Source organism: Colossoma macropomum, unplaced genomic scaffold (genome assembly GCF_904425465.1).
Source record: "Colossoma macropomum unplaced genomic scaffold, Colossoma_macropomum, whole genome shotgun sequence".
NCBI classification, from domain to species: Eukaryota; Metazoa; Chordata; class Actinopteri; order Characiformes; family Serrasalmidae; genus Colossoma; species Colossoma macropomum.
The window spans coordinates 28,769,555-28,794,350 of NW_023494800.1; the positions used below are offsets into that span (position 1 = coordinate 28,769,555).

Here is a 24,796-nt window from a genome sequence, read left to right on the forward strand (position 1 = left end):
CAGTTTCTGCAGGCCCACTGAATCCAAGGAAGCATTCTGTAACAATGCAGAGCCAGGCAGGGTTGTTGGATCCATAAGCAGGCTTTTACTGAACTGGAACAAAGGTAAGAAACACAGCCCAAAAGCAGAGTCGGTGGCAGAGCAAAGGGTCAGAGGTCAAAAGACATACAAAAGTACCAGAAAAATCCGAGACAAAATCCAAAATCAGAAGTCAAAAAGGCCAGACAAAAAATCCACAAAGTTAAATGAATCAAAGGGGGAAAGGCTCAGGATTGCAGTGTAACACGCAAAGAGTGGAGGAAGAGAGTATTCGTAGGAGTTCTGTTGAGGGGGAATAGGAGATGTGTGTGTGTGTATACGCACTGTTGATGGTTAGTATTCAGGAGAGGAGGACAGGTTTGGAGTTGACACTTAATCGGATAAGCTGCATTTTTATGTTATGACTTCTGCCCGCTCTAGTCTGACATGTGAGATTATCTGTATGCTGTAAACCTACCTAAATTGCTACATTTGGAGCTCATCTAAGATATTGTGGCAGTTTTTTCCAGTAGTATGCAGCATGACAGCTAAATGCTTAGTTCGGACTCTGGGTTTTAATAGCTGTCCTGTATCCGTGGATCTAAGAGACCTACTTGCTTTATGTTCAGTGCTTTATGTTCAGTGTTGTGTCAGTTCAGAGTTGTGTTCTGGGTTAAAGCCATTCAGTGATTTAAAGACTCCTAGCAGCACTTAAAAATTCCTTAATTAACTAAAAGCCAGTGTAAAGATTCGTGAACTGGAGCAATGTGCTCTGTTCTCCTGGTCCTGGTTAAAATTTAAGCAGCAGCTAAGTCTGAATGAGCTGCAGTTGTTTAACGGTCTTTTTTCCAGTTAAGACACCATTAGAGTAGTGCACTCTGCTGGAGAAAAAAGCATGAATGAGCTTCTCTACATCTTGTTGGGAAACCAAACCTTTGATTCTAATACAAGGCTGTTTTGGTGACTGCTTTGATATGGTCAGTGAAGATGAGAAATTAGTCTATTAGAAGGTGAAGATTTTAGACTTGGTCTTTGGTTTTTAAAGCCAGGAAAGCAAGGAAAGCAAAAGTGTCTTTTCTTTGTTGCCAAGCACAATGATCTTTGTTTTTCCTTTTTTAATAGAAGAAAATTTGTCTGATCAAATTATTTATGTGCTTCATAGTCATCTAGTCATCTGGTAAGAAAGCCAGTGTGTATCATGCTGGTGCGAGTGGATCAGACACAGCAGTGCTGCAGGAGGTTTTAAACACCTTAGTGTCGCTGCTGGACTGAGAACCAAAAACATCCAGCCAACAGCGTCCTGTGGGCAGTGTCCTGTGACCACAGATGAAGGACTAGAGGATGACCAACACAAACTTGTCTAACTTTACATCTAGAAGGTGGACCAACAAGGTAGGAGTGTCTAATAGAGTGGACAGTGAGTGGACACAGTGTTTAAAAACTCCAACAGCACTGCTGTGTCTGATCCACTCGTACCAGCACAACACACACTAACACGCTACCACCACGTCAGTGTTACTGCAGTGCTGAGAATGACCCACCACCCAAATAATACATGCTCTGTGGGGGTCCTGTGGGGGTCCTGACCATTGAAGAACAGGGTAACAAAGTATGCAGAGAGACAGATGGACTATAGTCTGTGACTATAGAACTACAAAGTGAAACTATATGGTCAGTGGAGCCGATATAATGAACAAAGAGTGTAGATACAAGGTAGATGCTTGGAATAAAGTGTTTAGTGAGTGTTTTACTCGCTGGTCATAGAGACAACATGGTTTCATTATCTGACTTTGGCGTGTTAATGGTCATAGTTTTGATTTTTAAAACGGTAAAAATACAAGTCTTTGTGTAGAAAGAGGTCATAGTCAATTTAAAGTGTAGTTTTTCTCCATTTATGTTCAGCTTTCCTGCTTTCTCTTTTTAGGGCTGTCATGGTGTTTCATAAACTGTTACAAAATGTTTATTATTAAATTTTTAGCTCTTTAGCTCTATTCACCCTCATTCACTGAGGACTCACTCGCAGGTGCCCTCAAGCATTTAGCAGTAAATTTTTGGTGTAATGGGAGAAATAAGAAAGGGTCAAGATCCCCTCAAACTGTCTCTGGTTCTACTACAGATTGATGTTTATCTATCAATTCTATTTTTATCACCTGGATTATGACAGCTGGACATACATGTTCTGATAATGTATGTAGTAACGTAAGCCTGATCAATCAGAACTTCACTGCTCATAACCTCATGTCATGCCTTCCGCTGGCGTAGCAGAGACTAACACTCCTGACTCCATTCAGGACTCCAACTACCAGAATCCTCTGGGGAGTCACATGACCACGAACTCTCAGCAATCCACCTATCCACGCTCTGGCTTACCTGATTATTGATTGTTTTCACTTGTTCTTGGACTATATGTACATGTTTGTATTGTTCCCTCCTGTGCATTACCAAGCCTTTGTTATTGTGTTTGACTTCCCGGTTAGTGTTTTTCGCATGTTCTTTTGTTTACGACTTCAGCCTGACACCTTGTGGACTCTGTTTGATCTTCTGTGTTTCTGAACTATTGCCATTGTTCTCCTGTTTTTTACTTAGTCTAGACCTTATTGTTTCTTATGCCCATGTATCGACATTCTGTACCATGATTCTGGATTTGCCATCGTTAAACATTTTCTATCTCAGCCTGCTCTGTGCGTGTCTGACTATTCCCAAAGCCGTCACACCTCAAAATATTTTATTGACTATAATCACAGCAATAATCAAAGCCATTACACATGAATTTTGTGAATGCTGAAAGTTTATTAGATAATTTTACCACTAGGAAGCAGAAATATTTCACACTGATTTAAATTTTTTAGACAATGCTTATTTTGTTGAAAGGATAGAAGCACTGTAGTGGTTTATCTAAAGCTAAAACCACTCCAAAAAGGAAAGGAAAATAAAACAAGATAAAGAAAAAACAGAAACTGATGATTTTTTTTCTCTTTTTTTTGCTGCATAGGTAAATAAATTTTGATCTGATCACTCTGTAACCTCCTCCGTTCTGTCTTTCCAATCTGTAGAAAAACAAATTTTAACAGAATTGACATACGAACTGCTGCATCCTGGTCTGTGTACCTTCTGTTCATTTGATTTTTATTTCAAAAACAACATTGAAAAATGTTTTTGGTTCTGTTATTGTCAGTGGAAAAAACAAGAACTGACTTTTGTTTTACAATTTCACAAACTAAGCATAAAATTAATTGGTAAACCAACGACAATGGAATAAAGGGTTGTATTTTACTGATCCATATTAACCCCAAATAATCATGCAGAATGCAGTATGGTTGCAGAAGCTCAGAAATCAGGCAGTCATGGTAAAAATTGCTGAATGTTGAGAATATGAGGCCTAGTTCTGACATTTTGTGAGGCTAAATGATGTTTTGTATAGGTATTTGTATATTTTACTTTGTTCCTTGAGCAAAAACCTAAAGTGATAGAAAGAGATTTTTGTACTGGACATTTAACCATGAAACAAAAGCGAAATGAAAGTCATGCTGCCTGATAATGAAGAGAAAAAGTAATACTGTAACATTGTCATCAGAGGTGAACTATGTTATAGAAAAAGTGAGGATTAACCGTTATTTACACACAGAAACCACCGAAATCGTGAGTGTAGTCTCATGTCAAATATAAGATCACCAGTACAAAACATAATATAGCCTACCAAAATACCAGGCCTGATTTCTGAGTTTCTGTGACAATATGTGTGCTCTGCACGTTTATTTCTCTTAAAGTGATGGGAAATTTTAATTTGGCTAAGTAAAGTATGACTCCATTGTATTCCATTGTTGTTTGTTTGTTACCTGATTTTATGATTACTTTGTGAAACTAAAATGAAGCTAATTCTTGAATGTTGTTATAGTTCTAATTAATACAACTTATTGATTGATGTAGGTTAATTCTGGAGATCCAATCCCAGCTCAAGGAGATCCACTAACCTGCAGAGTTCAGTTTCAACTGGAATGACACACATCTGTTCTAACCTTGGACTGATTTCATACAAATAAATGAACAGTGATGTTTAAAAGCCAACCCTTTAGCAAGAATGTGCTTATGCAAATGTACATGATTTGAAACTGAAATTAATACAACTTAATTGTAGTTTAGACATTTTAGGTGACAAGACCTCGTCTAGAACCTGAAAAACCCCAGGAGCAACTTCTGAGCGCTTGGTCTGAATGACCGTCTGAAAAGGGCAGCTGGAACTGAACTCAGCAGTGTAAATCTCTGTGGACTGGATCCAATGAAAAGAAGTTATACCTTTAAACCACAGGATAGACAGCATATGAGGCGATACCACACTGGTTATTCTTGTTCCTGGCCATCTTGATGTAGCCTCCTTCACCCCACTCAATACCCCAGCTGCAAAATAAATTACTGTCAGTGTTGCATATTCAGAGTTATTTTTTGTGTTGAAGTCTTATTTTGCACATTACCCACCTGAATAGTGTTATTTTTTTCATGTCTGTTTGAATTAGCCATAGCTTAGTCTTCATAAGAAACTGTATCTAAATAATAGCCTATTTATATGCCAAAAGTCATGGGACAGGAACTAGTATCGTGTAGGGCCCCCTCTAGCCTGGCGAAGTGCAGCAACTCGACATGCCATGAATTCCACAAGTGGACAGAAGACGTCTGGAGGTATATTGAGCCATGCCATCTAGACAGCCACCCATAACACTGTGGTGTTTTTAGGTGCCGGATCTCTGGTGTGAATGGACCTTTCCACCACATCCCTTAAATGCTCTATTGGGGCAAACATGCAGGCCACATCATTTGCCTGAACTCTCCAGAATGCTCCTTAAACCAATTCTGGACAACAGGTTGGATGGCAAGGTGCACTGTCCTCCTGGAATATCCCATCATTGTGGGGATACATAAAGTCCATGAAGGGCTGCAAATGGTCACTAAGCAGTGAAACGATCAATGACATGTTCAGGTGGACCAGGGGTCCAAACCATGCCATGAGAACACACCCCACACCAATATGGAACCACCACCAGCTTGCAAATTGCCTTGTTGACAACTAGGGTCTATGGCTTCATGGGGTCTGCACCACACATGAACCCTACCTTCAGCTTGAAACAATTTCGTGCCATGACTCATCGGACCACGCCACATGTTGCCAGTCATGTTGGGTCCAGTTAGCAACCTCAGGCACCCAGGTGAGGTGGTGTGTCTGGAGTAATGGTGTTAAGAGAGGCACTCTGGAGGGTCTTCTGCTCCCATATCTCATGGAAGCTAAAGAACGTTGCGCTGACCTATGGTAATGCGTGTGGAGCCTCCTGCATTGAATGTAGAAGTGATTTCTGCCAGAGTCACTTGTCTGTTCACAGGGACAAATCTAGCAAGATGCCTTCGGTCACGATCATTAGGCACCCGTGGGCGGCCACAACGTTATCCACTGTAGGTTGTAATGCCTTCTATGATGTATTCCTGGCACACACGACACAGTGGATCGAGGAATGTTAAATACCTGCGCAACTTCAGAAATGTAATTTCCCATATGTCTGGCACTCACCATCATGCCTCATTTGAAATTCGATAATTCGCATCGCCTTGCGATGAGCACGCTAGCTAGTGTTAAACCTCTCTCACAGCTACACCTCACAACTTATACAGTTGTGGGTGTTCCCAAGCTACCCCCTGAGGTACCACCACTTCATAATCAATTTACATACTGCTACCCCATGACTTTGGCATGTCAATGTATATCTTTTTAGTTTTTATTATTTGTAATAGGTAAATAGATTTGTAATTTGTTTTCTAATCTAACTGTAATCCAACACATATATAATAAATGAAAAATATGTGGACACCCCTTCTAATTATGGTATTCAGGCTGTAGCATCTTCGTTAGAGAACTTGTGATGAGTGTATACCAGCAGGAGCATTTGAAGCTGGATTCAGGACTAGCAGTTTGTAAGATGTTGGAGCATTTCGGTATCTGAGTTGGGTGTAGAAGCCCAGGCTTTGTATGCTCAGTTATGACGGTGGATGGGGATCACATGCTTAAAATTCAAGCCCCCAAAAGACCTGTGAGGGTAAGTTGACATGGCTTCTTTGGACTGAGGACTGAATGGGATGAGAGACCGAAGTCAACAGTATGGAGTCAAATCAATGATGACAGAAGTGTAGTTGAAATGACTAGAAGAGCTGTAGGTTCTTAGGCCTTTTCCCTCCTGTGGCATGTAGCAATGTCCATGGGGTCACTTATAGGTTTGGAAAGATGACTGGGAAGTAAAGAGGTAGAATGAGAATGCCGCATTGCAGGAGGCGGGTAAGATGCTTGAGAAGATATTGATGTGGTTCTTGATTCTGGTAGTGTTGGTAGAAATGGGTGGAGACAATGTGTAGCTGAAGGCAAGGCTAAATAATTAATTTCCTATATAATGAGGCCTATCTGGGCAAGAAGACATTGGCTTGAGGCTTTGACGAAAAACACAATGTGTCAGGCTGACATTTAGTTGTGCCAGGTTGTTGGTCATTTTCACAGTAGACACATGGATTTAAAAACTTCAGAGAGGGAGGTTCACTGGTGTCAACAGTGAAGGAGTGATGAAAGCCATGTTAGGGCATGTTAGGACACTCAGATGTGAGTCTTTGCCTTGAAGATTCACAAGTGGAAGAGAGAGGAGATGTCAAGTATCAGGCCTTGGTAGGGGGAATTCCAAGGGGGATGGTGGTGCAAATTGGGCAGAGATTTAAGCAGCCAGCTGAGGAGCAGAGCAAATAGGGTAGATAAGTTGAGCCTGGATGCTCCATGGGTGCAGGTATGAGAAACTTGAGGAGGCATGAGGAGTCAAGTAGTGATAGGTGGGACAGGGGAGGGGGGTGGTGGCATCAGTCACAGGGGAAATGACAGCAATTCCAGTGTAGAGCGAGAGGAGACGTTAGTGCTGGCCAGAGAGGAATAGAAGATGCATGGAGAGTTGGGCATCAGTGGGTGGGATGTCAGGGTGGAGGGACAGCCTAATGTCAAAACTAGCTGAAGACCAGGATTAAGAGGAGAAATTAAAGAGACTTAAAGGATGTATGGGCGCAGGCCAGAAGTAAGAGGAGGAGGCAATGAGGGCCAAGCGTTGGCAACCGAACAACGATAGGGCAATGGAGCAGGTGAGGATCGGTTTGGTTTTGGCAGCTGAAAAGTGGGAAACCTGAAATGAGGAGGTATGATGGATCAGGAGTTGCGAGCAGGATGAGAGATAGGGACTTGGTTAAGTTGTACATAGATGAGGATGAAAAAAAGAGGAAAGAACAGGGATAAAGGAAGAGAGGGGGAAGGAATGAGAGATAATGGAGTGAGAAGAAAGAGGGAAGGGAAGAGTGGGGATAAGGAAGGGCAGGACAAAAGGAGTGAGGGTGGGAAGAAGAGAAAGAAAACAAAGCGAAGTTGACTACAAGAAAGGCTTTGATCTGTGGGTTGAGCAATTGTGTAATGCTAAATCACTAAAATATGTAATATAATATGAAATTGGTCATAAGATAGTAAATTTTGCAAAAATTCAATAGATGTTAAGCTTAGTATGGGACAGACTGGAATCACAGCCATGTGCTAGGCAGAGAAGCAGGAGATAAACATGAGAAAGGAGGGAATGAGTAAGCAGGCATGATGGAAGAAAAAAGAAAATTTCAAGAGAGTGAAGCCAGATTAGTGTCGGCGATTAGAATGGGGTCGATGGGATTATGTCATCATGTATAACACACATTTGTATGGTGATGTTATTTCATACGCCAGGGGTCTTTCTGATGTTTTCCTTTTTTGATGTCGTTTGTTTACCTGTTCTTTACCAGCCAGTAGTCCTGTTTGTTCCAGTCAGTGCCGTAACCAACAAGAAGGACAGCGTGAGTTGGCTTAGTGCTGTTGCAGTTTGGCTCAGCATACACACCTGCAATTCGAACATTTAACCACAGTCTCAGACTCAGCTCCCAGCATCAAATTCACTCTTGTATCCTGGCACTCAGATGTGCGGATCAGTACAGACAGCTCATGGTAATGGTTAAAATATGACTACTTTTCTTAGCAGCTTCTGACAGGGCGCTATCGTCGGAGGTGTGCCTCAGTAGAGACGGCACGTGGTGATGGGCAGAGGTTAAAATGAGCCACTGAATACACTGGAGCAGAGTTTTGGCACAATTTGGTCCATACAAAAGAGAAGCAGAGCTGTGCTCCAGTTCTGTAATTTAATCCAAATCTAAATCATTTCCAATATAAATCCATTAAAGTATTTAACCTAAGCGGCACTGTTCAAAAGTACAGTCCTTCATTAAAGTCTACACACAATCTACCAATCAACCAAATTTAGTTGATGATTAGAATTAAATTAACTCCACACAACCAGGCTTGATCACAGCCAGCCCTGGTGAATGTAAACACCATTTAAAATAGAGCCTGTCCAGCAACGTGAAGTAGGCTAAAAGGCCTCAAATTCCAGAGGAGATGGCAAAGAAAATAATTGAAATATATCAGTCTGGAAAGGGTTACAAAGCTATTTCTGAGGCTCTGGATTTCCAGCAAAATACCAATTTCAGTGCTAAAGGTGGCACAAGCAGTTATCAAGTTCAGGGGCAATTACTTTTTCATACGGTGTTACGAAACATGTTTTCCTTTGTGTGTTTCCACATGTTCTCCTTGTCTTATATTACATTTTGTGTGAGGATCTGAAACACTTTAGTGTGACAGATACGCAGAAACTCAGAAAATCAGGAGAGGAAAAAAAGCAAAAAGGTCATGAAGGTTCTTGATGGGGTGTGTCACAGTTCATTTTCCCAGTTAAAAGGCATTAATGTGACTTTCAGCTTTATCTGGAAAAGCTGGATAAAATCAGAAGATTATGAGATGATTATTTTGTTGTAATTTTGATTTCAAAATTAATATGCAAGTAATACTCAAACAGCCAAGTAAATTAACTGACTTAATAACGGGATTAAAACAGAAAATGATTAGTTATTAATTTTAGGCTACTGGTTTTTATTAACACTTTCCTGATAACATTGTGAGAACTCCATATAATAACAAATCAACTGAACAATATTGCTCCCACATTATTTCCACCTGTGGAAAAAACAGGGCTCCCCACATACAAAAACCCTGTTTAACCCTTGATGATGAGTAAAGATTTGTTCATGAGGGTTACCTGACTTATAGAGCTGGAAGGTGGATACGGAATTGTCTATGACTACAGAAATAGGTCCAATTCTGGCTATGGCATGCTGCAGATCATTCTCGTCTCTATTGGGCAATGATTTGTAGTCCTTGCAGGTAGCTACAACATTCTGTTGATTAAACCGGCACCACCCAACCTGGAGAAAAACAGAAACAATCAGGATGTATGGATGGCTAGCCTTCTAGTTCAAAGTTTAAAGGGAAAGCTTGGTGAAAAATGTCTACCCCCCACCACAAATGTAGCCAAGATATGCTTTGCTTTTTTAGTTTTACACAAGAGTTACGAGGCTAAAGTAAATAACAAGCAGGACTATTTCTTGACAAGTCAAAGTTGCTGGTGTTCTCAAAACAATGAACTGACCACCCCAGTGTGCAGACCTGAATATATATTTTAAGACCTGACAGTGAATCTCAGTATTTTTCGGTATGAAGAGGTCACTAAATACAACCCCATTTCCAAAAAAGTTGGGACGTTGTGCAAAATGTAAATAAAAACAAAATGCAATGATGTGCAAATCATTTAAACCCTGTATGTATTCGAAAATAGTACAAAGACAACATATCAAATGTGGAAACTGAGGAATTTTATTATTTTTTGAAAAATATACGCCCATTTTGAAGTTGATGCCAACAGCAAGTTCCAAAAAAGTTGGGACGAGGGCAACAAAAGGGCTGGTAAAGTTGTGTAATGCTACCTGGTGGTTGATTGACAATAGGTCAGTAACATGATCGGGTAAAAAAGCATCTCAGAGAGGCTGAGTCTCTCAGAAGTAAAGATGGGGAGGGGTTCACCACTCTGTAAAGGACTGTACAATCAAATGGTGCAACAATTCAAGGATAACATTTCTCAACATAAAATAGCAAAGAACTTTTGCTTTTCATCATCTACAGTACATAATATCATTAAAAGATTCAAAGAATCTGGAGAAATCTCTGTATGCAAGGGGCAAAGCTGAAAACCATTACTGGCTGGCCATGATCTTTGGGTCCTCAGGCAGCACTGCATTAAAAACAGACATGATTCTGTAGTAGAAATCACTGCATGAGCTCAGAAACACTTCTGAAAACCACTTTGTGTGAACACAGTTTATCACTGCATCCACAAATGCAAGTTAAAACTCTTTTTGGAAATCACGGACGCTGTGTCCTCCAGGCTAAAAACCACTCAGCTCCAGATGACGTCTTTTTCAGGGAAGGCCTTGATTATTTCAGCAAGACAATGTCAAACCACATTCTGTATGTATTACAACAGCATTGCTCCGTATTAAAAGTGTCCAGGTGCTAATCTGGCCTGCCTGCAGTCCAGACCTGTCACCACTGAAAAGGTTTGGCGCTTTATGAAATGAAAAATATGACAAAGGAGACCCTGAACTTTTGAGCAGCTGAAATCCTATATCAAATAAGAATGAGAAAACATTTTACTTTCAATACTACAGCAGTGTCTCCTCAGTTCCCAAACACTTACAGAGTGTAGTCAAAAGAAGAGGTGATGAAACACAGTGGTAAACATGTCCCCATCCCAACTTTTTTGGAATGTGTTGTTGGCATCAAATTTAAAATGGGCATATATTTTTCAACAAACAGTAACATTTCTCAGTTTCAACATTTGATATGTTGTCTTTGTAGTATTTTCCTTTAAAAATATGGTTTACATGATTTGCATATCACTGCATTCTATTTTTATTTACATTCTACACAACGTCCCAACTTTTTTGGAAATGGGGTTGTAGTTTGTTGGGGTTTCTGTGTAATTTTCTGTTAAATAAATGCTTACTTCTTTTTTCACCTCATGCTGAAAAATAAATAATTAGGAATATTTACAATTACAAACAAAGTACAGGCTTTGAAAAGCTGCTTCAAGCTGGTACTACTGTACTTTCGTAACATTCATTTTTGATGGTAGGGTGTGACAATTTGCATGCAGTTAGCATCATTTCTTGTTAGCTACATTAGTAAAATTAAAGAACCAAACGTCAGACACTAATTATTTGGCTGAAAAACTACATTTGTGATCAGGGGAAAAGAAGCTCCACTTGTCATTAGTGTCACCTCGGCCTCGTATGGATAGGTGGACTCTGCCTGCAGGCCTCCTCTGGACTTGACGTACTCAAAGGCCCAGTTCGGCCAACCACCTTTATGGCCACTGTTTCCAAAATCCTGAGAGCAGTCAACCAACTGTTGCTCGCTCAGGGGTACCAGCCTCCTCGTCTTCCGAAACATCTGACCTTCTAGAGCCCCTGTCTGTGAGAGAGGGATGCATACAGACACATGAATAATAAATAATTGATAGCTGGTATTATAATTTTATAAATTGCTTGAACTCAATGGAGTACAGAATGTAGCTCATATTTTAATCCAGCCTAGCAGTGCCACTGACCTTTGTAGAAACCCCAACAGCACTGCTGTAGTGCTAAATGGTTCCCAGGGCCGTACTGTATGTTTTCCTGAGACTGGTTACGCTGTCTTTTTCTATCTTTTTGTGTGACTAAATCAGAGCCACTGTTTGTTGGCGCTCCGTGTTAAAATGGATCTGTGTAGAAATGCCACTGGAATGGTTACCCCTCGTGCTCAGAATCGTTCAGCCCTACAGTGCTAAAGAGACCGTTCAGACCTTAACTTTTTTCTAAATCAGACCCCATCCATGTACATGAATTATGGGTATTGTTGTTAAATGATTTGTATCTGTATGTGTACAACAGATCTGATTGGCTGAACCACATTTGCCATGGATATAAATTTTATACTTATTATACTTCAATAGCACCAAGCTATTAAAAAACATAAAACAGTTACTGTTGTCCATAAAATCCTTTAATCTATTTTTTTTTATTAAAAGTTACATTTTGCTATATTTTATTATACTATATTATAGTGTATATTATATTGTCATTGCCATTTTAAAAGCAATAAGCCACTTCAAGCCATGTGTTGCAATGATTTCACCACAAGTTTAACTTCAGGTCGCCTTGTACCTAGTATCACCATTGAACCACCACCAGGGATGGGGGAGTAGCTAAGTAGCGCACTACTTTTTGTAGTTAACTACAATTCTTGTAGCTAATAGCTGTAGCCGCTACAGTTTATGAAATGTATCTAGGAGCTATAGCAATAATTTTTGCTACAAAATCTGAACCACACAACGCGGTCGTTAACTGGGCTAATGGCATTTGTGCAATCCTGACTGAGCCGCGGATAGTTTGAGCAAACAGTCACATGCTGGCCCCACGCGCTGATCACCCCTCAGGGGTCGCAACAGAAATGTTAAGAAGAGCCATTTTGTCCTTTCAACAAAAATGAAATCACCTTTATGTCCGTTTTACCATCTTGGCTGAAAGTATGTCTCAGTATGCACTGATGTCCTAGTTCAGGCTAAAAATGAGATAAACGGAAACGCAAATTTACTTTGCTCTGCTTTAAGCTTTAGCTCAGCTGTAGCTGCTTTTCTTGCATCTCAGGAAACTTTTCCATGAGTTTCTTATAAAATGTCTCTCAATGTTCAACTTTTTATGAGGCTGAAGTCGCTTCTCATTCTCCTGCTTCTCGTTCGAATTGTTCCGTTCCACCTTAAATGGTGCCTGAGGTTCCAGATTGTACTGCTGAGCCATTTAAGGTGGAACGGAAGAATTCGAACGAGAAGCAGGAGAATGAAAGCTTCAGCTTCGTGAGTGGTTGCAGATTAAATGTATGAGGAGGAGTCAAATTATCAATGTTCCTCTTAAATCTCTCTCTTTGCCTTTTCGTTATCTGCATTGCTGTGTGACCAGCAGTCTTCAGCGTTAAAGGTTGGTGAATTAGCAGTTATGCGTTAACTCCAGCGTTTAAGACCATTTATTGCGAAAACTGTGTTAGAACTGTGTGTTATAATGATTTTACAGTGAAGGAGGATTATGTTATTTTACCTAAAAATCTAGTTCTGCTGTGGAGCCGCAGCAGCTATGCAGCAGTGGAGAGATTATTCAGGCCTGATTCTCAACCCAGAGCCAGAGTCACTGATGAGAATTTTGAGGCTAAAATGTTGCAGAAGTTTAATAAAGGATTCTGAATGTCATGTCTGTCTGTATATCTTGCTGAAATGAGCGGTTATATTTCAACAGTTGACAATGCTTTGCACAAAGTTGTTTGGTTTGTGTTTGGTTATTTTTGTTGATTTTTATTAGGAAAAACCTGGAATTACTGACTTTGCCGTTACTCTAAATTTGTGCTGGATATCACACCTTTGTTTGTGTAAGTTTGATTGTTGGTTAAATGAGCTCTCACGCCTTATTATTTTAATATGTCAGTGCTGCTGTCTTTTTGCAAGATCACCATGTTCTCCATGAGATAAAATAGAAAATGTGCATAGTGTTTATCCCTAGAACATATTCTCAAATAGACTACTTCAAGAGTTCTCTGCTAACTAAAACAAATTTGTTGATTTATGACATGGATACTAATTTTACTTTATTTCTGTATTGTTTTCATGGCTGCTGCTTTATTCAGTCCACATTACTGTGTTTTCTTGCAATGGTTAAGTTAGACGTACTCTGTCTACTTTTTAAGTAGACATATTTTGAGTATATACAGTCCATGCTTAGCAATTAGCTGTTTGAGCAAGGAGGCATTACAAGCTAATTTGCCATGACCAGCACTAACCTAGCCCAACTATGGGCTACATTTAGACATCTAGGTTCATGCAATGCCTTTGCTTCTTTCAGCATATTCCTACATTCATACAAGACATGTTTTTTTGATAGAGTTGTGGAAATATATTGTAGCACTGGCAGTAAATAGTGAGGAGACAATTTTAAATACTGCAAATGGGAGTTTTATGCAAGCTAAATGACTCAACACACAGTGAGAGACACAAAGCACCCTGATATTTTTATTTTTCTGGCGAAATACCTGTATTTACCCGCGAATGAAAACCTGGCCCAATGTCAGCACTTATTTTTCTGTTTTTTTTTTATTATTATTTCAAGTTATCTTTTGTTTTTTTCCTTGTCTGTACTTCTGTAACTCACCGCGCTGAAGGCCCAACAGGAGTTAAGGAGTTGCTGGTTTTTAACTTCAGTCACGTAGCCCATACTCCTCCAATCTAAATAATTTGGTGGATCAACGCCCCCTGTTGGTCTGATGTCTGCAGTTGCAGTGTGAGCCTTGGTCATGTTAAAGGATCCCAGGCAGCTGCCGAACCTGGCCTGGAACTCATTGTTGTCCTGTTGGAGAAGGAGATGTTGGGAGATTTAACATCTAACTTCACAAATAATTACTTAACAAAAATAACTTAGCGACACATAATAAATGACAGAGCTGCAAACAGTTAATACTCAGTAAATTGCATTAAAAATTAAATACATTTAGGTGGGTTTGTGTGTATGGGAGTTCTCACCATGTCTGCAAAGTGGTTCAAGCCGAGTCTGTAGCTTTTGATGCCCTGGTCAGCCAGCATGTTGTGCTCCTGGACCAGCTTACGATTGTCCAGCCAGATCATCTTACGCTGAGACTCTTCTTCCACTGAACCATAACCCTTACCTGAGAGGAAACAGATACATATACTTATAGTTAAACAGCATATATATATATATATATAAGCCTTCAGAACATAAAAAATTAATTCTATTCCAATTTAGTAACTTATTTTAGGTAAGGGTGTAGCTACTTTAAGGTGCATACATTGCTGACACAGGCTTTCAGTTGTGCAGCTTGTATAATTGCCAAAGAAAAACACTGATCAATAGAAAGCATTGTTCTGGCTTCAATTAGAAGGTAACAATACCCCCATCATTGAGCTGTTGAGCAGTGGAACTGCATTCTCTGGAGTGAGAAATCATTCTTCATCTGGCAATCTGAGATGGGTTTGGTGGAGGAGGAATAATGGGCTGGGGCTGTTTTTCTTGGTTTGGGCCACTTAGTTTCAGTGAAATCTTAATGCTACAGTGTACTATAACAATCTAGAGAATTATGTGCTTCCACCTTTGTGAAGCAGTATGGGGAAGACCCTTTCCTGTTTCAGCAGAACACAAAGCGAGCTCCACAAAGAAATAATTTGGTGAGTTTGGTTTGGAAGAACTTGATCGGCCTACATCTCAACCACCATGCAACATTTTTGGGATGAAATGGACTGGCAATCCCCACAAACATTTTCCAGTATGTAGTGTAAAGCCTTCCCAAATGAGTGGAGGCTGTTACTGCAGCACACAAAAAGTGACAAACTCTATATTAAACCAGTAAACGGGACCAGTGAAGCCAACATGTAGTTCTAGAAATATTGCACTGATTTATTCCTAAACATACAAAGCATTATTCCTACATCTCCCATGGTTCATGTACACTGTTTCGTCCGGTGGGCGTGTCTAGTTTATCACTGCTATTTCAGTATAGTGCTTCTGTGAAATTAATAAAGATTTACACTCTGAGTCAGTCAATATGCTGAACTGCGAGTGAACAGAAAGCAAAGCTAGTTTTAATCACATACCACTGGAAGACTGCTATTAACACACACTGCAATAAAACTCACCATTAAAAGTACAGAAAACATTTGTATGTGCTTCAAATTCTTCAAGATTTTAGAAGATTTTTATTCCAGAAGATTTTAACAAAGTTTACACTTTTTGAAACTACATAAAACTCACACTGGAACTCATTATTTCTATGGACACTAAGAAAACTGGAGCTCAGTTGATAACATTACAAAATGTTTGCTTCAGCTCAACAAAGTTAGATGAAATATACTGAGACAAACCTACTTTGCATTTATATGCTCACCATTTCAATATTTTTTTTTATGGTTGCTTCAGAAACAAATGCTTCATCTTTTGCCTCTGTGAGCTCTAGAAAATGAAGCCCATACTAAAATATATAGTTTTCTAAATGCCAGTGGTGTAGGCAATAAAACATTTTGGGTAAGACTGTGAAAAAGTGGGTAGACCCACATTTTTCAAACATGATATTCTCCACAATGTGATAACATCAGGGTACAGCCTATTGCTGACAGCAGTGCAGTCATCATCGTATCTATTCCAACTCTTCTGCCTTATTGGAACTATACAAATCAACAAAACTGCTGGATCCACATAAACTTACCAATGAAGATGACATAACGGAGTTAAAATAACAAAGAGCTGTCAAAAGCAACACACAACTGAAAACCTACACTTTCACGTATACTAGGTTAAAGAATATGGCCATGGTGGACATGAAAAATGTTAATGGCCCATTTACATCTTACCTTTCATGACTTTTATCACAGAAGTAGATATTTGCATTTTGTCACAGCCTATGTAGCGTTTGTAGTAAAAGAGCATTGTATATACCAGATTAGCAGACTAAATACTAGTGTTGTAGTCAAAAATTCGTGACTTCATAGTAGTCGAATTTGAGTCAAGACCAAAACCATATTAGGATGCTTTAGAATAAAATGCAACCTGTTTTTAGTTAGTGGTAAACAAATTAGTTTCATTATTTCATTGTACAAGATTTTGTAAAATATAAAATAAAATATAAATATCTAAAAATATTATTAGTTAATATTAAATGATAGCCTTAGTCCATATTTCCATGGAAGCAACAGTAAGTAAAAAGCAATTGTGCATTAAAATGTGCAGAAGTGTGTTCTCTGTAGAGGATGTGTTATTTTCACTAAGCCATTTCAATCAAGTTGTTCAAACCATTGCATATCACTTTGCAAATCTATAAAATACTTAAAACTTTTTGGCCACATTGAGCAAAGGTATGTTTGGAGAAAAAAAGAGTGCAGAATTTCATGAAAAGAACACCTCTCCAACTGTTGAGCATGAGGATGGATCGATCATGCTTTTGGCTTGTGTTGCAGCCAGTGGCACAGGGAACAAGATGAAGATGAAAAGAGGAAGGCTTTTATAACAGGATAATGACCCTCCTCAAAATCCACAATGGACTACCTCAAGAGGTGCATGCCAAAGGTTCTGCCATGGCCCTCAAAGTCCGCTGGTCTAAATTTCATTGAAAATCTGTGGAAAAACCCTGAAAGTGCAGTGCATGCTTTGCAAGGAAGAATGAGCAAACATACCCCAAACAAGAACTGAGAGACCTAGCTGGCTGTAAAAAGCATTTGCAAGCTATGACTATGCAGGGTGCCCGTTACACAAAACCCTGTTTCCATAAAATTGGGATGCTATGTAAACTGGCAAAATGTCAATTAAAACAAGTGCAAAGGTGTGTAAATCACTGAAACCCTTTAATTATTTAAATTTCTCTGTTTCAACATTTGATATATTCGTTTACTGTTGTTTAAAAAATATATATCCATTTTGAATTTGATCTTCAAAACAGTGACTTTACTGGAGAAACATTATAATAAAAATTTATGTAATGAGAGCAACAAATGTCATTTGACCAGGGATGCACAAACTTTTGCACACAATTGTATATACTCACCGAACTTCAGTTTCCAGGCGTGGAACTCCAGGTCCTCCAGAGAGACACTGGCTGCACGAGCCACAACCACAAGAGTGGTGAGAGCGAGCAAAACCCTCATTCTGCACAGAGTAAGTGTGAATAGGGGTTGAAAGAAGTTTATAGAATATATTAAAATAAAATTATTTCTGTTTACATTAATTACATTCACAGTATATTCAATCAGGAAATTTACTCCAATGTAGTTTGTTCTGGTTTTATTCTGTTTTCTGTCCCCTGTTCTGATCAGCAATGAATTATTAGTGAGACACACAGTTGATTTAACCCCTTTCTACAGGCGTAATTATTATGAAAATGAAGATTTCTGTCCCTCCCTCAAACATTTGGCATTGGATATATTAAATTTTAGTACGGCATGTGCTACCCCGGGCTCAAGGAGGACGCTGGAGGCAGGGTTCAGTGTCGCAGCAGCCATATCTTTTATTCACACCCAGATAAACACAAAGCAAAACCTAACCAAAAGATCCACTATGCTGGCCACTTTTTCAGTGGCTTCAGCCAGACTTTTCAGTCCTTCTCCTAAATAAGCTTTTCAGCTCTTCAGTCCTTGTTGCTGCTGCTCGTCCCTCTCTCTCTCTGTTCCCTCTCAGCTCTTTAAAAGGCGCTCACGCTGCCAGCCAGATCAGCACTGGAGCCGAGAGGGAACGAGAGCTCGCTGCTCCGCCTCCTCGTCACCGCCCACAGCTTGCAGCGCGGCCGCCCGGGTCGAACGTAAGGTATCCTGAAGCGGCCTCGCTGCGGCACAGGGGGCGGGGCCCGGGCGGCGGAGCTCAGGACTCGCTCCTCGCCTCGGTGCCTCTCGTGGCCGGCGCCATCGTCCTCGTCCGCCTCCTCATGACGTCACTCACGTTCGTCGGCGGAGCTCGGGCTTTGCGCTCCGCCCCCTCCACACTCTCCCTGCTGTCCTCTCCAGGGTATGTCGCCGCTGTGTGTTTGGGCTCCGCCTTCCTGCCGGCTCTCGCGGCCGTCATCGTCGGGGCCCGGGGGGCGGGCGCATGCCACATAAATTAATTCATTAAAATGTCTACGCTATTTCTTTTAGTTTATTCAAAAATATAAATATTTATGGCTGAACTGAGGGACCTCCAAAACAGGCTAAAAGATTAATTTCATTCATTTATCAGTAATTTTTAGGTCAGTACAAATTGTTAACATTATTTTAAGATTTCATGGCTGATGTTTTTTGCTACAATCACTTATTATTTATTAAAAACTTGAAAATTAGCAAGTGATTTTATTGCCCATATCATTGCCCAGTTATTACCGATGTGTATGGTAGAGTGCTACTAGTACTTTTACATTAGTGCAATTTTTATAAATGCGTCTACGGGTGTACTAGTCTTTTCGTTCTCACATGGGTGTAATGTTCTGCAGCCCTGAAGCTCTGTCAACTGCTTACCACATGCAGCTTACCACAAATCTAGCGACACTCTTACTTAGATCGTCTTAGGAAATGCATAAATAGTGCTTTCCTACTAATGAAAAAAGTCCTGCCCTTTAAGGGTCTATGGCTACGTTTACACAGCAGATAAAAGTGGCCCAAATCTGATTTTCTCACCAAATCCGATTTTTTTGTTTGGCTGTTCACATTATCTTTTAAATGTGACCTGTATGTGACATCAGTCTGAACAGATCACGCTCCTAAACCGACCCGCATGCGCAAAAGAACAATGCTTCACGTGGCGGCTCATCCAAGGATAAACAATTATGATGGCCAGCGAACGCCAGTCGCTCCCAGAGCTTTCAGTTTCGTCTTCGCCAGTATCACAGGAGCGATTATAAAGTTCCAATGACTGACAGCTGGGCTCATCACCCACAATGTATTTGAGTTCATCAAAAAAGGGCACGTTATTCGGCCACGGCCACTTCTTTGGTTCGTGTCCTCGGATTCTTTTAACTGTTGTCTAATGCTGCAGCCTCGGTCTCCTCCAGCTGCGTTCGGCCGTTTCTTTTGAACACAGAGCGGCTGCGATGAGTCTCTTCTAATGTTTTGGTACAGAAACATCAGCCTAAATATTTATGAGTCTCAGCAGTGCGAAATTATGACGAATGTCGAGTTGGATTGATGTAAAAGTCACATGAATTCCAATCTGGCTATTCAGACTGAGTCACATTGCTGCAGATCGGATACGTATTAGATTTCAGTACCACATATGAAAGCATCTCAAATCGGAATTGAAAATGTCAGATTCAATGTGTTTTTTGCTGTTCACACTGACACACAGATGACACATCTGTGTCACATATAAGGAAAAAGATCGGATTTGGGCCACTTTTACCTGCTGTGTAAACGTAGCCTATGACTCCTCTATCCATACTCCTTGATACTTCCAAGCACATTTAAAGTGTTGATATGTCCTGAAAAACGGTAGACTTCACTTTCTGGGTCAGGGGCTGAGGAATCAAGGAGGCATCAGTAAGAATTATAAGATCCATCCACTGACCCACACCCAAAAGAAAAGGGAACAGATTGAGGGCAATGCCTCAAAGATCATTATCTGTGATCTTTAAAACCAGGAAACACGGCTCGGAACTTCGGTATAAAACACAGAGATTTCGCAACCAAACACAGAAAACAAAGGTGTATCTATGAGAGTCCTAATAACCCCAAATTAAATGCAGTGTGCCAGACTAAAGTGGAGGAGTAGGTGGAGCTAGGGAGAGTCAAAGTGTAGTTTCCCCAGAGGGGGGAAAATCATGAAAGAATGCCCTCCTAAGGGTGCAGCTCCCAAAGTGCACAACAGAGGATGGGTCTGGACCATAGGGGGTACAGCCACGGCCAGCAGAAGTTTCAGAGGGGAGGACAGTCCATAAACCAGGTCAACAGCGGGACAAAGGCAGGACCAGCAATATGGGCAGGGTGAGTGGGGCACGAGGATGCCGGCTGAGGAGCTATCCATTGGCCTGGCACAGAAGGAGTGGCTCTGGGTGCTGGCACAGGAAGGAGGAGCAATCCTAAAAGCTGGCACTGGGACAGGAAAGGGAGCAGCTTGGAACTCTAGCGTGGAACACGACAGGGAGCCAGCACAGAAGCTGCAGAAGCTTGAGAAGCCACTACCAGATCAGGATGGGGAGCTGGCACAGGAAGAGCAGCAGCAGATTGGGAAACCAATGAAGATCAGGAGCAAGCACACAAGCTGTGGATCAGGATGGGGAGCAAGCACACAAGCTGCACCGGGAACCAGCAACTGATTGGAGGCTGGCACCAGATCAGAATGGGGAGCTGATACTGGAGCTGCTTGGAAAACCAGAACTGGAGCAGTCTACAGGACTCAAACAGAAGCCTTGCAGAGAGCCAGCACTGGAGACTTGCATGGAGCTGGCATAGGAGCCCTGGGAGCAGGAAATGGAGCAGTCTAGAGAACTCAAACAGAAGACTCACTTCAGGTGCCTTTAGTGCGGGCAAGCCAGCCACTTCCATCCTGAATGACCCGAACTTAAGGGAAAAGCCAAGGCACTCAGGCTTTTCCTAACTGCTACCCCCTCCTGGGGGTAACAGCATGGAAAATGGCTCCAAGTCTATGGGACGGCAGGCAGTTTTCTCTATGCCACTTTGGCCTAAACCTGCCACTAGTCAATCTTCAGGTCCCTGTACTGGTTTTAGCCATTAATGCCCCAAGAAGTTGCCCCTCTTGGGTTGGAGTAGGTCAACCAGTAGACATGGCCCCTCACCTTATGACTAGGTCAGCACACACAGCAGATTTTTCTTCTGCTTACCCAGGCCCCCAAACTGCAGCTGATATTTGAATTTCCCTGGTTACAATACATGGCTGGATTGGCTCACCCAGTCTGTGGTGGGCTAGGGGTCTTAAAGTAGAGAATCCAGCATTGAGAAACTTGCCGTGGCCTCCAATCAGATCAATGCTTTCTTGGTCAGCCCTGATCTATCTACTGGAGATCTCTGGCAAATGCAGAGGCTGTTCTCTCTTTTGGGTCCTGGGCGAACAGATACAGATGAATGCATCAGGGATCTATACGTTTGCATTGATTACCAGGGTCGACGCCAGGGAGCATCGTCCTTTGTTGTGTATGACACAGTTTTCAATAAGCTGGACTTACATAGTGCCTATAACCTCCTTAGGGTCCAGCAGGGTGGAGAATGGAAGACAGCATTCATTATTCCATAGGGCCAGTATGAGTAGCTCATGATGTCCTTCAGGTTAATAAATGCGCCAGCTTTCTTCTGTAGTCCATGTCCGATGGGTTCCCCAGCTTTGCTTGAGAACCATTTATATGTGAAACTGGAAAAATCCTTTTTCCACACTCATTTGGTCACCTTTCATAGGTTTGTCATGTCAAAAGGCCAACTGAGCAGGCACTTTAAGACCAAGGTCATCATGGCTGCACCCCACCTCTCTCCACTCGACTCAAAGCTTTCTGGACTTCACCAATTTCTTCTGCCAATTCATTGAGAATTTTAGTGGCCACTATATTGACTGTCCTCCCAAAGAAAGGCACATTAGGACATTTATTGGAAGAAGCAGATCAGGACATTTATTACATAAATGTAGGTTTTTGCAACATTCAGGAATCAGCCATTTTCTACTAAAATGAACTAAATTTAAAATTGGTATTTACTGTATTAATATTATCTGTGTTTATTGCAATATTTGCATTTTCTAAGCAAATAAATGCTTATTATGGATATTATCCAGATAAACAGCTTTTTATTTAATTTACTCATGTGCCTAAAACCCTAATTATTCCTTATACCAAACTGATCATTCTAGAGGTTCACATTCTTTTACCAACCAAAACATATAATGTTAGATTGTTTTGTTCAATAAATGAATGAAAAACCATACAATTGCTTATGTTATTTGTTTTATTTGAAAATCTATTTTTGGCTGATCTGATCTAATTTTAAGTCAAACTCCTGTAGAAATTCATATAAATGTTAAAGGATTTGCAAACTTCCAAGCAGCACTGCCTTTACTGTAGCTGTTAATAGAAGACTAGAAAGGAAGCTCATGCTGTAGTTATTGCAATTGTCAGATGAAAATTATGTGACAGAGCTGTCTAAATAAAACTACCTGTGAATTTAGAGCATTTTAGAGTTTTTCCTCGTAAATTAATATTGCAGTATTCTCTGTGTTTTTGTGTTACGATGTCATGTTCACCACTGAGATGTAAGACTCTCACTTGAAAGTGAAAATGAAGTAAAAAGTGGCCTGATAGGAATGCAAGAAATGCAAGAAGCCCTGCATGACAGGTGCATCAAATTCGTTCTACTGTTCCCAGCTACATTAAGAACCGACACTACAGAGTGTTCAAGGCATTACACTGATCCTGCAAAAGCCATCGTGTTCATTCGGAGCATGTGAAATGTGCAAGACTGGGGCCAGACAACAAGCTTAGATATTAGCTTTCCAAGTCACTCACACCTTCACTGCCCCACAGCGCACTGCCTAGGCCTATTTTCCTCTAAGGACATTAAGTTATGGTTGGAACTTTGTTCTCATAACACCAGGGTTTGTTCACTGTTGAGGTAGCACTGTTCATAATGTTGTTTACACTTACAATAGTGAGCCTTGTAATTGTAGAAAGCCTACTTATTCTGTGTTTAACTACTGAGCTAAACTTATACTGTAACTTATACAGAAGCTCTATTTATTTATTTGTTTATTTTATTTTATTAGCAATGTTTATCAACCCATGTGTCTGCACATGCACAATGTTAAGTTACACTGAGCTCCATCTCCTGTATATAAAGTGTTTATATAATTTCACAGTGTTCAGTTGCCACAATCATGGTGTTAACAACGAACATCATGGTCCTATGAGTGAAGACTTACAGCATGTATGTCTGTAACATGTTGGAATGTGATGAACCCTTTAAATGAACAACTAAATCATCAATACAGTGTTAATCATAAAAAAGTAGTGTTGCATTATAAGTTTTTTCCATCACTGAAATTAATTTGAATCTCAGTATATTTGCCTCTTTCTGGATAACCATGTCTGTAGGTGAGCCAACATGTAAAAGTAACATAACAACAATGATTACAATGGAGTATCTGAGTCATAGTTTCAGTATAATCACCCACATTATTCTGAAGAACTGATTTTTTTACCTGACGTGAGATGCAGTGAAATACAACACAAGGTGGAAAGAAGTAAGTTTGCATTTACGGGTCTAACACCACTTAGTCTTACTGTTTCAGCCTGTAACTCTGTCTACACATCACACTGTCCCTGAACATTTAAATACATAAGAGGTAAGAAACTAAGTAGAAACAGGTGAAATAGTATTATGCAGCACTAGTACAAAGGCTACAATGACTTACTGTTTAGTATTACTCACTTTTTACATGAGTGTAATTTTATGAATGTTTCTACCAGTGTGTGCGTTTTAGCTCTTACCTCTGTGTGATATACTGCAGTCTTGACGCTCTATGTGTGAATGATGAGGTGAATGTATCGGCCCTGTCGGCTGTTTTTATTGTGACTTTCTCTGACTAATCCACCACAATGATGCTTTTCTCTGTGCTAAATATGCCAGTAAGCACACTCTGCTCACCACAAACAGCTCACAGCAAACATCTCACCACAAACAGCTCACCACAAACATCTCACCACAAAAAGCAAACTCTCTTATCAAGATCATCTTCTAAAATGAACAAACAGTGGCTTTTAGAGACAGTTTTAGCCGTTTGCAAAATGCTTTCTTTGTTCTATATTTGGAAAAGTGTGAATTAAGTGTCCTATATTTGGAAAGTGTAAAGGAGTTATTTCCTACCTTGAGAAGACTGCAGGACAGGGTCGTGTGAAGCCTTTTGACGCTGAGGTGCAAACAATACTATAGCTGCTTGTGTCATCCTGCATTAACCTTCTGCAGTCAGATGTCCCTTTTGTGTGATCACCTGAGTGCCAGTCAGCATCTGATTCTGTGAAGCGGCTGCTGCTCATCAGTTCCGTTGTTCTTGCTGCACTTGATTTCAATAAGCTGTTTAAGTTGGAAATCGATGCATGTGATACAGGTGCTGGCAGTGTTCTTCAAGAATATGAAGATCACATTGACCAACCTTATTTTCCAAGAAGTAATTAAAGCATCAATTAGCCTACAACATCATTGAAAAGGAAGCTCTGGCTTTGTTGTTAGCTTGGTAGTAGTTCTGTTCCCATCACAATTTTCACTGACCACAA

General features: G+C 40.5%; 1 protein-coding gene across 2 annotated transcripts; it reads right to left on the reverse strand.

The window, feature by feature from the left end:
• Window positions 1–2,830: 2,830 nt before the first annotated feature.
• LOC118819913 (cathepsin L1-like) lies at window positions 2,831–24,485 on the reverse strand. Of its 2 annotated transcripts, none has more exons than XM_036587917.1 (9): window positions 24,390–24,485; window positions 17,612–17,712; window positions 14,586–14,728; window positions 14,218–14,412; window positions 11,267–11,458; window positions 9,189–9,354; window positions 7,832–7,940; window positions 4,312–4,413; window positions 2,831–3,065 (listed from the first exon to the last, which is right to left on the reverse strand). In XM_036587917.1, the coding sequence occupies exons 1-8, from the start codon at window positions 24,473–24,475 to the stop codon at window positions 4,314–4,316; spliced, it is 1,092 nt and encodes a 363-aa protein (XP_036443810.1). In that variant the 5' UTR covers window positions 24,476–24,485; the 3' UTR covers window positions 2,831–3,065; window positions 4,312–4,313. The 2 variants fall into 2 exon arrangements, with proteins under 2 accessions (XP_036443810.1, XP_036443811.1); XM_036587918.1 differs by lacking the exon at window positions 24,390–24,485 and adding an exon at window positions 24,014–24,171 and having other exon boundaries at window positions 2,832–3,065.
• Window positions 24,486–24,796: the final 311 nt, after the last annotated feature.